Source organism: Cololabis saira, chromosome 24, assembly GCF_033807715.1.
Source record: "Cololabis saira isolate AMF1-May2022 chromosome 24, fColSai1.1, whole genome shotgun sequence".
Taxonomy (NCBI): domain Eukaryota; kingdom Metazoa; phylum Chordata; class Actinopteri; order Beloniformes; family Belonidae; genus Cololabis; species Cololabis saira.
In genome coordinates, this window is record NC_084610.1 from 8,023,923 (window position 1) to 8,041,830 (window position 17,908).

The 17,908-nt window shown below is 40.1% G+C and overlaps 1 protein-coding gene across 2 annotated transcripts; it reads right to left on the reverse strand.

Annotated features, from left to right (window-relative positions):
* Positions 1 to 2,400: 2,400 nt before the first annotated feature.
* On the reverse strand, positions 2,401 to 17,374 carry LOC133424870 (OX-2 membrane glycoprotein-like). Of its 2 annotated transcripts, XM_061715430.1 has the most exons (7): positions 17,236 to 17,374; positions 16,286 to 16,624; positions 15,872 to 16,174; positions 15,760 to 15,795; positions 15,574 to 15,673; positions 14,590 to 14,630; positions 13,374 to 14,419 (listed from the first exon to the last, which is right to left on the reverse strand). In XM_061715430.1, the coding sequence occupies exons 1-6, from the start codon at positions 17,288 to 17,290 to the stop codon at positions 14,603 to 14,605; spliced, it is 861 nt and encodes a 286-aa protein (XP_061571414.1). In that variant the 5' UTR covers positions 17,291 to 17,374; the 3' UTR covers positions 13,374 to 14,419; positions 14,590 to 14,602. The 2 variants fall into 2 exon arrangements, with proteins under 2 accessions (XP_061571413.1, XP_061571414.1); XM_061715429.1 differs by lacking the exons at positions 13,374 to 14,419; positions 14,590 to 14,630; positions 15,574 to 15,673; ... (1 more) ...; positions 15,872 to 16,174; positions 16,286 to 16,624 and adding exons at positions 2,401 to 2,662; positions 4,997 to 5,090; positions 5,179 to 5,214; positions 5,291 to 5,593; positions 5,703 to 6,041.
* Between the last annotated feature and the right edge of the window lie 534 nt (positions 17,375 to 17,908).

Genomic DNA, 17,908 nt, shown 5'->3' on the forward strand with positions numbered 1-17,908 from the left:
CCCTTTAGAGAAACACAGATAAATGTTGATGTGAGACACTTAGACACTCAAAGGGAAACCAAATACAAAACCACCTGTGCTGTTGTCATGGAAACCTGACAGCAGGGCTGTAGTTGTGACGGTGACTGTACCGTTGGTGTTGTTGACACTGACGGTGTTGTGTGAGTAGAGAGGATGTTGTGAAGCGGTCAGCGTTACAGTCGGAGCAGGTCGACCCGTGGCTGAACAGGACACACGTGTCTCTTCAGGAGACTTTGATTCTTCCACATGAAGGACGGGTTCATGCAGCTCTGCAGAGAAACAACTACGCATTGAGGCGACGCAGACCCAACGCAGACCGAGAGGGCTGTGATTGGTTTGCTTGGTAGCAACACATTTCCGGTTCGTGAAGCAGTAGTGAACTTTCAACACTCTTTTCTTCGTGTGTGTGTGTGATTTTTTGTGGGTTGTTTTGTTTTTTGCACTAGTTGTCCTCATCTCTTTGATTCACTGTGACCAGAAAAGCCGGAAGCTAAACAAAGTTTTTTTTTTTCTAAACAAAGTATCAACTAGCGCTCTGGGGGGGTTTTGCACTGCGGCGAAATGGAGTGACGGAAAAGTCTGAAGGGTTCACGACATCGTCACGGCAACGGCGTAGGCTCTGCGTTGGTTTAACGCAGAACCATAAATCAGGCTTAAGGCAAACAACATCACCGTGTCATTGAGTACCAGTAATCCCTCGTTTTTCGCAGGGATAAAACGATGCACAATGCAAATCTGCAAAGCAGCGACAGCGTGAAAGGTAAACCGTATTATAGCGAGGGATTGTGACCAACAACATATATTTATATACACAAATAAGAAAGCATGAAATAAGATAAGATAAAATAAGAAATCCTTTAATAGTCCCACAGAGGAGAAATTTGCAGATTACAGCAGCAAAGGGGATAGTGCAAAAAACAGGAGGCATCAATAGAAATAGTAATCACACAGTAATAATAACACATTATAAACAGTAAACTGGTATATACAATAAGAAGAAGAAGAAGGAAAAGAAAAATAAATATTAAGAAATACTAATGCCGGTATATAAAAAAATAACAGATTGATATTTACAGATGTTATTTACATAATTGCACGTTGCAGAGAATGTTATTGCACATTATTTTCCGGTATGTACATTTATTGTCAGGTTGTTATGTATGTGGTCTACTGTGAGCAGTGCTGGTTGTGTAGTCTCACAGCTGCAGGGAGGAAGGACCTTCTGTAGCGTTCCTTCACACACCTAGGGTGAAGGAGCCTGTCGCTGAAGGAGCTCTCCAGCGCTCTGATGGTGTCCTTCATGGGGTGGGAGTCCTTCTCCATCATGGATGACAGCTTAGCCATCATCTTCCTCTCTCCCACCACCTGCACTGTGTCCAGAGAGCAGCCCACGACAGAGCCGGCCCTTTTGATGGTTTTGTCCAGCCTCCTTCTGTCTGCAGCTGTGATGTTGCTGCCCCAGCAGACCACTCCGTAAAAAATGGCTGATGCCACCACAGTGTCATAAAAAGTTTTCAGGAGTGTTTCCTGCACACCAAAAGCCCTCAGCCTCCTGAGCAAAACACAGCCTTATTTCTGAGGGTTTCAGGGGCGGATCTACAGGGGGGCGGCTGCATGTAAACGTACTGAGCGACGAAGACGAGGAGGAAACATGGCAGGGAGTCAGAAGAACAACCCTCAATTTCAGCTGAACCAAGTGATATGCGTTTCTTATCCATACCAAATTCCAGTTTAGCGACGTAGACGTTAATAAAATAACGTACTTTAAGAAAAAATCCTCTGTTTTAAGAGTTTTAAGTTTTAGCTGCATTTGGTCATTTTATTTGTCACTATCTTTTTTTCATTATTTTTTTTCAGACGTAAAGTGCAACGGGGATATACGGAAGACTATCAGGACCACTAAAGAAAAAAAAAAATTCTGAGATTAAAGTCAGTCCCATACCCACTTAAAATAGTCTGCATTCGCCACTGGAGGGTTGCTGGATGTAGATGAAAGCATCTCACTCTATCTGTGTGACACAATGGAGAATTTAAAAACACCAACATTTCCCAATGAGCTTTTGTTTCTGGTAAAATATTGCTGTTGGTCATTTTGGTGTTGTTTTTTTTTTTAAACCTTTTATCATGAAGACTATCCTGTCTGACAACTGTGAGTGTTTCCAGACAGGATAGTAAAGGTAAATGTGGAGTGATTATACTTTGCTACTTGTAAAAAACTAATTGTCATCCTGGAGCGTCTCTGCACCATGGAAGTTTCCCCGATGACGGTTAGTTTCTGTCTCTTCTGTCTCCTGAGACGTCAGCTGTGCTACCTGCTGATGCTGCAGGTCACGTCATCGGCTCTAGAATGTAAACACAACACCTTATATTCACTCGCAAAGATCAATACAAATTATCTGTTATTTTTCCCCCTGAGCTTGTTTTTGCCTTAAACTCAGACCGGCTGCTATAATCACATGATTTTCATTATGTTTTGACGGAAAAACACAGTTAACAGAAGTTAGAGGATTTAAAATGTGACAGACTATAAAACATCATGAATAACTAATTGATGCAAAAGTAGGAAGCATGAAAGAATTAAAATTCTTACTTCTGATGGTCCTTGTATGGAGTTGAAGATATCTTGGTCGCCTCAATGTCCCTGTGTGACACAATGAAGGACGTGAGAACATCGTTACAGACACAAACTGACTGACACACAGATGTTTAAACAAGAGAAAATCCTAAACAGGGCTGTACAGTGCGACAGTTTTCATCGCATTTGCGAATAAAAATCATCCGGTGCGAAGAGAAATATGTATCCACTCGCATTTGTGCGAGTGAGTTGCGCTGGGGTCATGTTAAAAAAAGTGTGAAAATCAATATGAATGTCTCTTGACATACATCAGCCTTTCTCCACCGGGGTGTCGCGGCACCCTGGGGTGTCGTCAAAAAATTACCTATTCTGACATTTCATATATAAATACCATTTTTTTGCGACCATACGGGCGCCGTGTGGAAAGGCGCACCCTCAATTTTGTGTCATTTCTGTATTTAAAACACACACAAGGCGCACCGAACGTAAAGGCGCCGTCTACACACACACGCGCGCGCCGCAGAACACACACACAAGCACACAAGCGTGCGTATTTAAAAATAGAGCGGGAGCAAAACTTTGATTGTAGGCTACTTTATTTCAGTTTTTACATTAATCAAACCCATCGAAGTCCTCATCCTTTCTGCATTAAAGAGCTCCGCTAAATCAGCTGTGCCAGTCCCAATTTCCTTGCTGTCAGAGTCACTTTCCGTGCCGTGCGGCGCCTCGGAAATGCCGGCTTTTGCGAAAGCTCGCAAAATAGTCCCAGCAGACACGTTAGCCCACGGATCAACAATCTATCTGCAAACCGTGGCATAACTTGCCCGGCGCTGCCTTCCTTCCACTCTTGGTGAAACTGTTCCCCCTCAGTCATCCATCGCTCCCACGCCGCTGCAGCCTTAAGGCTGATTTATGGTTCCGCATTAAATCAACGCAGAGCCTACGCCGGAGGGTACGCGGCAACGCGCACGTACGGTGCGCCTCGCCGCGTACCCTACGGCGTAGGCTCTGCGTCGATTTAACGCGGGACCATAAATCAGGCTTCACTTTGAACGGCCGGTTCACAACGACGTCCAGCGGCTGGAATTCCTTCGACAGACCTCCCGGAATAACAGCAAGCACAGCGTTCATATTTTTCACTTCTTTTTTTACATTGTCTGTGAGATGGGCGCGCATATAGTCACAGATCAGCAGCGATGGTGATGTGTGGAAAAAACCACCAGGTCACCTTACATAGACCTGGCTCAGCCACTCTATCATCATCCCTTCATCCATCCAGCCCTTTTCATCATCTGCCCAATGCGAGAGAGGTTTCTCCGCCCAGAACAGAATTAAAAATTCTGTCCGGAGCAGTCTTCATGTCTCCACCACAGAGGATCTCATGCGGATCAGCACTGAGGGATGTCCATTAGAAACATTTGACCCAACAAATTCTGCAGTCCATTGGCTTTCCTCATCTAAACGTGCCAGGCGACCAAATTATAAAGGAGTGGCCACAGTTTGTGTCTCAAGTTTAAGAACGAGATCTCATTAAGATCAGCATGGACTGAACCGGTTTATTTGCTGTTCAACATGTAAATGAAGTTGGATGAATATAACATGGATTTCACAATAAACAGGTTAACTAACTGTCCACCCGGGTGTGCTAGTAAGTTTTTATTTGTGCAACTAAAATTTTTAACTTGCTAGCACCAGTGCTACCATTCAAAAAAGTAAGCGTACAGCCCTGCTAAATGAGGATAAATACGAACACAAGTTGGCATATGGGGTGAGATACACATCTTAATCGCTGTTAAAGGAGGATGAGGCAGGATTTATGAAAACAATTTGTATACGTTTTAAGTTTTCTAGTAATAATGTCAGATGAAGCGTTCCAAACCAAAAAGAATGAGCCCTCTAGTGTATCTCTCCGTTGCCTTGAACAGGCTGTGTGCTGCAAAATGTGCTGCAATTGTGGGGCCGAATTTCCCGCGCTGTCCTGCGGATGTGACGTCACATGATGCTGCATGCACGTTCTCTCCGTTCTCCCGTGCCGGCTTCGCTGTTGGCTGCAGTACCCCCGACGGCCGTCGTGGTGAAGGGTGGCGCTAGAGAGTCTCATTTCTTAAAAGGAGCCTTATGCTCCTCTAAAGTTGACCCCTATCACTTCTAAGCAAACGTGCAAGAACTACCTGCTGATGCTGCAGGTCACGTCATCAGCTCTAGACTGTAAACACCTTTCATTCACTCTTGGAGATCTACAGGGGCTTCAACAGTTTCTGATTTCTCTTTCAGCTGCACTTAACCATCGTTCATCTTATTTTCACTTATTTAATTTCCCAAAACAACTGATGCTACAACAATAATTCCTCTCAATAAAATACATTTCAATTCAACACATGTACTGTTAAAAGCAAGTACCTGTTTTGTGTTTTGCTTCTGACCCGGATGATGATGACGACAAGTAAAGCAACCAAACCGACCACCACGGACATTATGATGATCAAAGTCCATCCTTTAGAGAAACACAGATAAATATTGATCTGAGACATTTAGACACTCAAAGGGAAACCAAATACAAAACCACCTGAACATGAACTTACTTGATCTCTGATTGGAACCAGATTTTTCATCCAAACCTGAAACCAGATCAAACATCAGAACCACAGATGGATCATCAGTCTGTAAACGGGAGGATTTGAAAGAGTTTCTCACCATCAACAGATCTCTGTTTCTTCCCAGGAATCATCATGAACACATCTTTCTGAGGACCAGACGGTGCTCCCGCTGCACATCCAACCTGTGTGCTGTTGCCATGGAAACCTGACAGCAGGGCTGTAGTTGTGACGGTGACTGTACCGTTGGTGTTGTCGACACTGACGGTGTTGTGTGAGTAGAGAGGATGTTGTGAAGCGGTCAGCGTTACAGTCGGAGCAGGTCGACCCGTGGCTGAACAGGACACACGTGTCTCTTCAGGAGACTTTGATTCTTCCACATGAAGGACGGGTTCATGCAGCTCTGCAGAGAAACAAACATGATGATATAAACATCCTGCTGGTCCAGTTTCTGTATTAGACTTTTTTTATGAATAAATTGGTTAAAATTGAAAGTTTTTTTTTTTTTTTACCATAGATCTGGAGACAAGTTCTGTTTATCAGAAACTCCTCTGAGTAGGTTTTGAAGACACAGCGATAACATCCTTCATCCTGCTCCGTTATGTCCATGATGATGATGGAAGTGGTCGGCAGTTCAGTCTCATTAAACTTGATTTTTTCACTGAAGTCAGGGTATATTAGTGGACCCATTTTTTTGTTATAGAAAGCAACACCCTTTTTCTCATTTGGTAAAACTTTTTGCCATGTGACTTGAACGACATCTTTGTTGTCCAAGAGCTGACAGCTGAGTTGAGCATCTCCCCCCACTGCTGCCACCACAGTCTGCTGAGTGATGATCACACCTGTCACACCTGCAGGAGATGCAGAGATGAAATTGATGTGAAATGACATAAAAAGCATAGTCTAAACTATTATATGCTATTTCTAACCCAGACATTGGAGAGAATAAAGAAGGTATTAAAAAACAATGAATGCACCTGTCACACCTGCAGAAGATGCAGAGACGCAAAACTTTTTATTGAGATTTTCACAGTAGAATGACATACAGATATCAAAACAGTCTGGAAAACATGCAACAGCACATTGATCTGTCAACAAAACCGACCTGCCCAGTCCCACCCACTTCAGGTCTGAACCAGACTGGGACGGACGGACGGACGGACGGACACGCGCACGCACACGCGCACGCGCACGCGCACACACACACACACACACACACACACACACACACACACACACACACACACACACACACACACACACACACACACACGAGAGAAAAAAAAAGGTATTTTGAAATTAAAAGAACCGGGACTGCCTGTACTGCAGGTGTTTCAGTCATATGGGCGTGGTTTTGGGCGTGGTTTGACTGTACGCAGCAGTGCACGCTTCAGCAAGCGCTTGACACGCGCGCCCGTGACTTCTCTTTCGCGAAAAAAACATCCAATAACTTTATCACAGTTTCATCGAAAGCAAGGATTGTCAAATGTTAACATTTTTGCTTTTACTTATTTTATGGCATTATCAGGTCGTAAGCCTCCGTACATCATCGTCTGCCTCCTGAGTCCTGTCTGTTCACTCGAGGATATAATGCCATGTTATTTTTGTGCAAATTATCCTATGACTTTTTCCAGTTTGCCTGCTTTTAGAATGATTCAGTCCAAGTCTCTCCTCCTCGTACCCCAGTTTGTTCACTCAAGGAATAATGCCACGTTGTTTGTTTGTCTGTGTGCCCACGTATTATTTTTCAATGTGTTTCAAATAAACTGTTGATATTGCATATTGTGCCGTAATTTTAATTCTTTATGCATTACTTCTATGTTGCTTTTCATATGTGGGTATATTCCTATATAAATATACACAAAAGGATTTGAAACTGTCTTACCTCTGCTAACTTAAGGTGAATTATTAATATATCCTGATGGGAGTCATTTGTGTAATTATTGCACAAACCTCTTTCTATTAAAATGCATACAATATGATAGGTGGAGGGGACACACATTTGAGAAACACAGCTGATCATCATAGTCTAATTTTAGTCTGCATGTACTATTATTATTATGCATCCGTTTGCCCAATTAATACATGCAGTAACCTACAGTTTTCATTGCTATACATTATTATTAAGTCTTACTCTAATACATTTTACACTGTGACATTTTATAATATTGGGCGAATTGTAGTACATGCATTGATGCATTTGATGAGTTTTTTTTTGTTTGTTTGTTTGTTTGTTTGTTACACCAATATGCCCATTTAAAGTTTAAATACCAGCTATCATTAAATTAACGTAAATTATGAATTACAATGACTATAAAACGATTAGTTTGGGAGACACTACAACTTAGTATGGTGTCTACCGCAGGTTTAACTTTTGTGTTAAGAAAACCTTTTATAAATAAAACAACTGTTCATGTTAGGGACTCATGTTGCTGTCGCTCCACAGCAACAACGAGAACGCGCATCAGACAGTGTGTGACGTAGGACGTAACTCTGAAAACTGAAATACCCGGATTCCGGAAACACAAATCAGTAAAGGGGGTGGGGGTTGGGTGACAGTTTTACGGGGGGATGATTTTTTTTTAACCGTTTTTATTTCAGGGATCCCCCCTCAACTAGAGTACTGGTTGTAGGATGGGGACCCTCGGTGTCCTCGGGAAGGCCTTTATCCTAATATTATTCCGGCGGCTTCTGCTCTCCAGGTCGATGAGCTTAGCTTTTAGCTCGGCGTTCTCCTCGGCTACCGCGGCTAGCTTAGCCTCCACGGTCTGCATATCCCGGCTGGTCGCGGTGGCAGATGTGTCCAGCGAGGAGAGCATGGATGTATTATAATAGAGGCGTTGTTGGTGTTCCAGCTAGGTGGTCTGGATATTGTCCAGCTTCGATTCCAGTCTGGAGTAAAGCTGTGTCGAACACTGTTTGGAGCCTTATGATCTGTTAGCATAGCCGTTAGCCATGACGGAGCTAGCCGGCTAGGTGGTCTTATCGATTCCAGTCTGGAGAAAGCTGTGTCGAACCCCCTCTTCCAGGGACGCGGAACTTAAGTAAATCTTAAAATAATTTTTCACAATTTAACATCCAATATTATGTGCAGCTTTCTGTTATTAAGCAGACAATGTTCTTCGTGGTATTCAGAAAAGCAAGCTCAAAGTTGTGAAATAGTCACAAAACATCACTTCCTGTGCAGTTATAACAAGAACAAGGAAAACCGTAAAAACAAAACATATGAAATATGAAAATAATGGTTAATGTTTCTTTTATTTCAGTTTAATTTTTTGCTTAATTTTTTTGATTAATGACAGAGAAGATGGAAAATACTTGTATCTAGTTTCTACTTACCTTCAACAAAGACTCCTAAAGCAAAAAAGTAAAATATTAGATCTTTTTGTATCATCGTGTCTTCGTCCTGTCAGGTGTGGAGGAATTATGCATCTGGCACCCATCAGGACTGTGGTAGAGGGAGGTGTGGTCACAAGTGTTTTTTTTTTTTTTTTAACAGCATCCAATATTTATTTTCACCTGATACAGAATTAACATCCTGAAAACCAAAAATCACAAACAAGTAAAGCAACGGTCGATTTACCGGAAGTCATATTTTTGTGTGTGATTTAAAGTGTTGTAAGGCGTTTAAAATTCAAATTTAAGGGGTGATATTTTACGTCACAAGTGTTTTTTGTTTGCTTAGCAGCGTCAGTTCTGTCAGTTCGTTGTCTCGGAATAAAGTCCTGTTTTATCAACCTCTGTGGTCGAGCCTCATCCTGCCACAGCACCAAGATTTACAGAAATATTTAGGGAACCAAGTTCAGCCAGAGACTTTAAACTTAATGACTGACTCAGTGTTGCTTCTAGACAAATCAAACAACCAGTTAAAAAAAGGTTTATAAAAATGAAGTCATAAAATGTTAAAACTAAGACATTTCAAATAATTAGTTAAAAATAAATACATAAATGAAGATTTTATTTTATCATGAACTGAAGTGAGTAAGTTTCCTTGAGATGACTCCTCCACAAGTTCATGTTCCGGTGTTGAAAACAGATCAAAAGGTGGTAAAGAGTTAGTGAAGTGTGTATTTGGGTCAAAGACGTGACGCTTACTTTTTCTGTCCGATGGAACTTTTTACCTAATAATAAACATAAAAATGAATAGAAAATATAACATGTATGTCTAATACGTTCCTTCTACATGTGCCCACTCTTATTTTATTTAAACATGTTGGTTATTGGTCATTTTCTGCCATCTGAAGTGTGAAAACATCATGTGGGGTGACCGTCCGGCCTTGACTTCTGTTTGGACAACTGGTTTTAAATCACATTAAAACAATTTAAAAATAATGCTTGCCCTATTGGGCATACTTTCAAACTTGTTTTAGATTTATTGACAAAGTTATGGAACATTTGTACACACATTTCAATCATAATACACAAACTAATCTTGTCCGAATATGTTCATTGTCTGAATTATCATCTGGGGTGACCATGAAAAAAATACAATTGAGGGACTTTTATATTGACAATCCTCTCAAAGAGGATGTTGCATCAGCCAGTTACTCCATGAGGGTCCCAGAGAGACAACCTGCAGGTCAGTAGTCTCTCTCTCCTTTACAAATAAATCCTCTTTCTAACTGCTGCAGTGTATACGTCACATTTTGATATCATGTGGGGTGACCACCCTAAAACTGTAAATAATTAGTTTTATTTGCAAATCTATATTTTGAAGGTAAATTTGTTAGTGATATGTGGTGAGAAGTAGCTAGCTTAGATCATATAGCTAACTGTTAGCCTGTTATATTTGATTAAACTTGAAAGCATCATGTGGGGTGACCACCTGTCATGTGGGGTAACCAACAAATGGCAATTCTGTATCAAATTCAAAATTGAATGTCTATCAGTTTTGGTTCAAATATAAATTATTGGTATAGCATGCATAAGTGGATACACCTTGTACACATTTTAAATCAGTTTTATGAATTTTAGAGTAAGTAAGAGGGTGACACTGCCATTATGGATAAAATGTATTTAAAAAAGGTTTTCAAAAAATGAAAGGAAAAATGTGTCTATCTTTCTTGAACAGTTAATTTAATTACTGATACTTATTAAAATATAAATTTTGTTATGGAAATCTATTAATTTTGAGATAAATGGTCGCCCCAAATGATGGTTTAAAGGTTTAAAAACACTAAAATACCTTTGTTTGAAGTTTTCACATACATGTATGTGTACACTACATTTCAAATTTTTGGAAAATGGCCAAAAATATCTTTATTTTAAGTATTCTAAAAATGGGCTACTCAAAGGCCTTATACGTCTTTGACCCATTTGCATCAGCTGTGAGTGAGACAGAAATCTACTTTTTGGTGAAGCTGCTTCTATGATCCGGTCTGGTGTCATTCTCCAGCCATGTCATTCTCCATACCCTTGTACTTGTCTAAATACTTTCAAAATGTAAAAGATGCTCACCACCATAACACTAGAGGCAGCTCCACAAATCACTTTCAGCCCAGGGTAAACTCCAAGAAAGGTTCAAATTCGTTTGCATCCTATTCTACCAACATGTGGAATTCCTTACCGACAGCCATAAAAGAGAGCAAATCCCTAATCTCCTTCAAGTGTGCCCTAAAAAGCCACCTACAGGAGGCTGCTACTCGTAACTGGGAATAATCAAAGCCTCTACTGCACATCCCGCTGTTCCTTCTGATTATTGTTTTTTTGTTTTGTATTACCTAGCTTATTCTATTTGTCTCATCACCTTTTTAGTCTCTCTCGGTGCAAAATAACAGTAATTCCCCCCTTTTCTTTTTTTTTTTTTTACAATCTTCCCTACAAAGTACTGCTTCTTACCTGTATGTCTTTCAATGTTATATGAGTTTAAAAAGGTCGCCAATGTAAACAAGTGTAATGTTTTCTTGGAATAATGCCTTTTAGTTGACTTTGTATCAGCGAATCAGTACTGTCATGAAACTGTACCTGATCCTATGCAATTCTTCTAATAAATTCTTCAATCAATCATTTAATCAGTTTGACCGCTAGATGGCAGCACAGCCCGAGACGTTTACATCCGCCTGTTTCTCACAATATGGGGGTATTAGTTGGTAATCTGAATGTTTGGTCTGTTTATATTGAAGTTGAACTGTGCTGCTGCAACTCTGACGAAGACTGAATTAAACTGTTCTAATAATTTTTTTTTGTATTAAAATATATTTTGAAGTGACTCTTTATATTCAAATGTGAAAACTTAACTGACACCGGTAAAGTATGGACAAAACCCTCCTTTTAATAAAGAAACATGAAATAAAATAACAAAACAATGTGCAAGTGTTTTTTCTTTCAGGTTTCAACAGAAATGTAAATCAACCACACAACACATCTGCCACAGATACGTCTCAGTTTATCAAATGAATCCAGTGCTTGATAACTAGTCCTAAAGCCGGTATCTAAATACGCCCACGTGGTCTGAAACGATGCTTGTGCAGGTGAGACTGAAACCTCCAGGTTACAGCTCCACTCCAAAGCAGCACAGGTGTGTGGTCCGCAGCATCGCCGTCGCCAGACATATTTTGACCCAGTATTGATCTGCAGCACCCCAGTATTGATCTGCAGCACCCCAGTATTGATCTGCAGCACCCCAGTATTGATCTGCAGCACCCCAGTATTGATCTGCAGCACACCAGTATTGATCTGCAGCACCCAGTATTGATCTGCAGCGCCCCAGTATTGATCTGCAGCACCCCAGTATTGATCTGCAGCACCCCAGTATTGATCTGCAGTGCTCCAGTATTGATCTGCAGCACCCCAGTATTGATCTGCAGCACCCCAGTATTGATCTGCAGCGCCCCAGTGTACATTTCACCAGTAAAAAATATATCATGTATTATTTTGATTTGACTCAAACAGTATTACTCCTGTAGATGGATATAAAAGTTATTTGCTCCCAGCAGGAATAAAACAGCAAGGAGAAATGAGAGGTGACCCGTAGCTAGGCAACGTCAACCTGTGTTTATGACGTCATCTCTACGTCATAAACGTATCAAGACAACAGATTTAACATTAGCAGATAGTGACTTTTGTTAGAAGTAGTTAATGGAATAAAAGGTGGAAAACCAGAAGTGGTGATGAGAGTCAGACCCATAAACCTCTACCTGAACAATACAGCAAGATGTTAAAATGTTGGCTCTAATTCCGTCCTAAGGCTGATTCTGAATCTGGTAAAAAGCACATCTTACCTGCTGCACCGACTTCCAACTGTGCTCCAATCAATTAAGTAACATCAGCTGTGTCCAAATTGCCCACCACCTTTCAAAATAAAAGCATATCGCTGCAACTCAAATAGACTGAAACAATAAAACTGAACTAATTATGCAAAACAAACAAATACATTGAAAATACAACATAGCAAAAACACATAACTGAATAGCTCCCACATTCATTAATTGTATAAATTACATAATGTCATAATCTCTTTGTAACAGTTTTGTTTTATTACAAGCTTGAATCTTGTTACTTGCTCTGTTATAAATCAATATAAATGAGTAAGCAACCATCACTTATGGAGAATCTTGAGTGAGGTATGAAGGCATGTGTTGGGTGAGACTGGAGGATCCAACAAATCTGCCCGGTGTGACTCCAACAGAGCAGATAACTCAGTCCTGCACACATGGATGGTTCATCAGTGTAACAACCAACAGGAGAGCTGAGTGGGTCTGTGGAGACAACTAGAGGCCAATTTGAAGCCAAACACACAATGAACCTGAGCAGGGTCTACCAAATACTTCCTGCCAAACAGTACCAGCACCGAGGCAGCAGGGGATATGGTGGTTGTGGAACTGTTGCCTCAGTGGATCAACATTTCATTCCTGCAGAGCAAAGCTGAATTATCTGGAATATTTATATTCTCCACCAGGAAGGAAGAGTTCATGCAGGTTTATGGAGTCTGCACACATGTGCTATGGTGCCATACTTCCCTTCTTACGGCCGGTATTGATATTCTGATAACACAGTTTATAGCAGTGATTCTCGATTGGTGGATCGGAACCCAAAAGTGGGTCGCTGGAGGCCTTAAGGAGGATATTAGATGAATATGAAGACTGTGCATTGAATCATTGACATGATTTGTTGCTATTTGCTGGAGACAGAAATATAGAGGTAGACAAAAGCATAAATCCCACAGGCAGATGTTTGTGGTATAAACATTTTTATTGGAAAGAATTCAAAAAAATTCATCCAAGTTGGTAAACCCTGAGATGCAGTTCTCATACTCCATCATTGCAGGAACGACTTTACAGTAAACAGTAAAATAACAAGTAAGTATTTAAACAATAACAATGTGGATTAATACTTAATGTTCTAAGAAGTAATAAATTCACTCACAGTAGGAGTGACGCAGAACAATTATGTAAGAAAATAGAAAATGTCCTACTACTGCTACTGTCATTTAGTAGACGATATTATCTAAAGTGACTTACATCTTAAAGTGTGCATGACTGATTTTCAAATAATCAGAAATCAGTCCATATTATAGTTTTTCAGAACAGGATAACATAAAATAATATGAATCATCATTGCACAAAATTACACAAAATACAATATTATAAGGCACCTATCATAAGGAGGGTTGAAGGCCAGCAGCAGCTTTGGGTCCAAGTCACTCATTTTTTAAATCTAGCTTCCTTGGATTAATATGTAGCCTAAGTTATTTATATAAATATATATATATATTTATATATATATATATATATATATATATATACATACACACACACACACACATACATATACATACATATATATGGGGGCCGTCTCACAGCAAGAAGGTCCTGGGTTCGATTCCCACCGGGGACGCTGTGGGCGCTGAAGTGCGTGATAGTTCCCCCACGACTTCAGCACCCACACCCTGGGTGGGGTTGGCGAAAGGATCTTTCTGTGTGGAGTTTGCATGTTCTCCCCGTGTTCCCTTGGGTAGCTAATGTGAGCTACCCTCACAAAAATATGCACACAGTCCTGGGCTATACATGCCCCCTCTGGCCAACCGGAACGCCAGATGGGGTGGGGACGATCTGGCCGGAATAACATGATCCTTCCACGCGCTACGTCCGGCCGGAGAAGCCCCACCCTGTCTGGTGAAAAGAAGCGGCCTGCTCACTCCTCAGGTTAGGGAGGAGACCTGAGCTCAGTGCAGGGCCCTCCCGGGGTTGGTAGGATGGCAATGCCCAGGACTGTTAGGCAGGTAGGAGCACTGGGTGATGAAAAAATTGGAGATAAAAATAAAAATAAATAATAATAATATAACATAAAATGTTATAATAATAAATATAAAATAATATATATATATATATATATATACAAATACAGACATCACTGATAGAAATATTAACAACAGAATAATGTATTTGTATTTGGCATTACTTTATGACGACCATCATCTTGTCTTTAGAGGTTCTTCAGTCCTTAGGGAAAAAAACACATTTGTGATCAATTTTTCAGCACTAAAATAATATTGAATGAATTAAATATTATTAAATTATCAAATTAAATGCAGTTAAAAAGCACTTGACAAAAGTAGTAAAGGAAAATGTGCATGACATGTAGACGTGCTAAAGTTAGTATCCTCTTATTTTTCATCCTATTCACCTTTTCGATGTGTGAAAACACAGTAAAAGCCACCAAGTGAGTATTTAGTCCCTCTGTAGTACTTCTGAACATGCAGGGGCTTATAACTCTATACAAGACTGTATTCAGCAATGACAAACATTATACTGGCAAGTTAGAGGATTTAAGATGTACAACATATATTTATATAGGCAAAAAAGCATGAAATAATAAACACAGCCTTACTGCTGAGGGCTGCAGGGGCGGATCTACCGGGGGAAGCTGCACTCAAGAGCTTTGCCCCCCCTGCTGCCCCCCTAATTTAATGCTACTCTGAATTAACTTTTTTTTTTTGGGGGGGCTCTAGTGGCCCTTTATTGAAGTTGCAAACAGGAAGGGGGTAGAGAGAGAATGGGGATGACATGCAGCAAAGGTGCGCAGGCTGGGATTCGAACCTGCGACTGCTGCAGGAAGACTGTAGCCTCAGTATATGAGCCGCTTGCTTAACCCACTGCGACATCGAGTGGCCACGGAATTAACTTTTTAACTATAAATGATCATCCTTTGCCCCTGAAATACATTATTTGAGCCTCAAGACTTCATCTCCTGTACGGCAACATTTGACAACAGAAATATTACGATTAATATTAAGTTATTTTAGCAATAAGGGAAGGAGCAAGGGATAGAAATAAAGAAGAGAGAATAGAGGAGAATTCAGGAGGTTCAGATGTGGGGGGGTTATATATACTGTATAACTTAAATATTTCTCAATTAGGCACATATACTGTTAGAAGCAAGTACCTGTTTTGTGTTTTGCTTTTGACCAGGATGATGATGATGACGACGACAAGTGAAGCAACCAAACCGACCACCACGGGTATCATGATGATCAAAGTCCATCCTTTAGAGAAACAGATAAATGTTAATGTGAGACATTTACACACTCAAAGGAAAACCAAATACAAAACCACCTGAACATGAACTTACTTGATCTCTGATTGGAACCAGATTTTTCATCCAAACCTGAAACCAGATCAAACATCAGAACCACAGATGGATCATCAGTCTGTAAACGGGAGGATTTGAAAGAGTTTCTCACCATCAACAGATCTCTGTTTCTTCCCAGGAATCATCATGAACACATCTTTCTGAGGACCAGACGGTGCTCGTGCTGCACATCCAACCTGTGTGCTGTTGCCATGGAAACCTGACAGCAGGGCTGTAGTTGTGACGGTGACTGTACCGTTGGTGTTGTCGACACTGACGGTGTTGTGTGAGTAGAGAGGATGTTGTGAAGCGGTCAGCGTTACAGTCGGAGCAGGTCGACCCGTGGCTGAACAGGACACACGTGTCTCTTCAGGAGACTTTGATTCTTCCACATGAAGGACGGGTTCATGCAGCTCTGCAGAGAAACAAACATGATGATATAAACATCCTGCTGTCCAGTTTCTGTATTAGACTTTTTTTTAATGAATAAATTGGTTAAAATTGCAAGTTATTTCATTTTGTTTACCATAGATCTGGAGACAAGTTCTGTTAATCAGAATTTCCTCTGAGTAGGTTTTGAAGACACAGTGATAACATCCTTCATCCTGCTCTGTTATGTCCATGATGATGATGGAAGTGGTCGGCACTTCAGTCTCGTTAAACTTGATTTTTTCACTGAAGTCAGGGTATATTACTGGACCCATTTTTTTGTTATAGAAAGCAACACCCTTTTTCTCATTGGGTAAAACTTTCTGCCATGTGACTTGAACGACATCTTTGTTGTCCAAGAGCTGACAGCTGAGTTGAGCATCTCCCCCCACTGCTGCCACCACAGTCTGCTGAGTGATGATCACACCTGACACACCTGCAGGAGATGCAGAGATGAAAGTACAGAAAAACTACAGTCAAACTATGCCATTTCTAACCCAGACATTGGAGAGAATAAAGAAGGTATTCAAAAACAATAAATGCTAATTTAAAGACCTAAACCTGTCTTTTAAACACAGATCTACATTTTTCTAAATAAAGTGTCTTGTCATCAAAAGAACAGGGAAAGTAATATATATATAAAAAGTGCGTATGATCTTTTTATGCTTGTTGTGTTTCCACCATCTTTGTGTTGCTTTTTAAATGCAAGTTCCTTGATGTTGTTCAGAAAAGCATGTAAAAGCATGCTCAAAAGGTGTAAAACAGTCACAAAACTTCACCCACTGCCACTTTTTATGAAAGGTGTGCAGCAAAGATTCCTTTACTCTTTTGTTTTCATTCTTGTCTTGTTTGTTAAGAAAAAACGTTTTCTCAGTAAAATACATTATATCATGAAAGTAGGTAATGCAATTACTGCATTTGGTTAAGTTTATAGTAATAGTAACGTTTAAAACAGAACTGACCAACAATGAATACAAACATGTGTTAGCAGCATCTGAATATTAATGACAGAGAAGATGAAAATACTTGTATATAGTTTCTACTTACCTTCAACAAACAGTCCAAAAGCAAGAAAGTAATGTATTACACTATTTTGAACCATCGTGTACTAATATTGTCAGCAGCAGGATAATATCACCCGGCGAATTTTTATCACACCTGATTTCATTGGTCTTATTTACAGATAAATGTGGGTAACACAAAAATGAAAACACACAAAAAGGAACAAGAAAACGAAACAAGATAAAGTGGGGGTAAGATACAATGAAAACACTTTATTCAGCAACAAAATAAAAACACATACTTAAATAAAAAAAACATTTACAACACATCATAAAGTTCTTGAAACTGTTACATGATCAAGAATAGCTAATTATTTCTTAATAACATGACTAATTAATGGATCATAACGTTAGTTGCCCCTATCTAAATGGTACAATCCTGTGACGTCACCACAGGTGGGCGTCTCACTCGTGTATATGGCTATCACGGTCAAAGCCGTTGAACTTGATTTGTTTCATTTATGACTTTACTTCTTCCAAGCGAAATTATTAATATGAAATTCAGCTAGAGAAAAAAAATCTTGTTACCTGAAAATATGTGGTAACAATTAATAAAACCAGACAGACTTATTTTCAAGTCTGACTTTTTACTAAATTACAGACTCAGTGATGGTTCTGGAAAAACAAAATAAATGTCATAAAATGAAATAATAGTAAAA

Coding starts and splice junctions, on each gene's coding strand:
- LOC133424870 (XM_061715429.1), bottom strand. CDS start 17,290: ATGGTTCAAAATAGTGTAATACATTACTTTCTTGCTTTTGGACTGTTT. Junction 5,594..5,702: donor AACTTGTCTCCAGATCTATG/GTAAAAAAAAAA, acceptor GTTTCTCTGCAG/AGCTGCATGAACCCGTCCTT. Junction 5,215..5,290: donor GAAACAGAGATCTGTTGATG/GTGAGAAACTCT, acceptor ATCTGGTTTCAG/GTTTGGATGAAAAATCTGGT.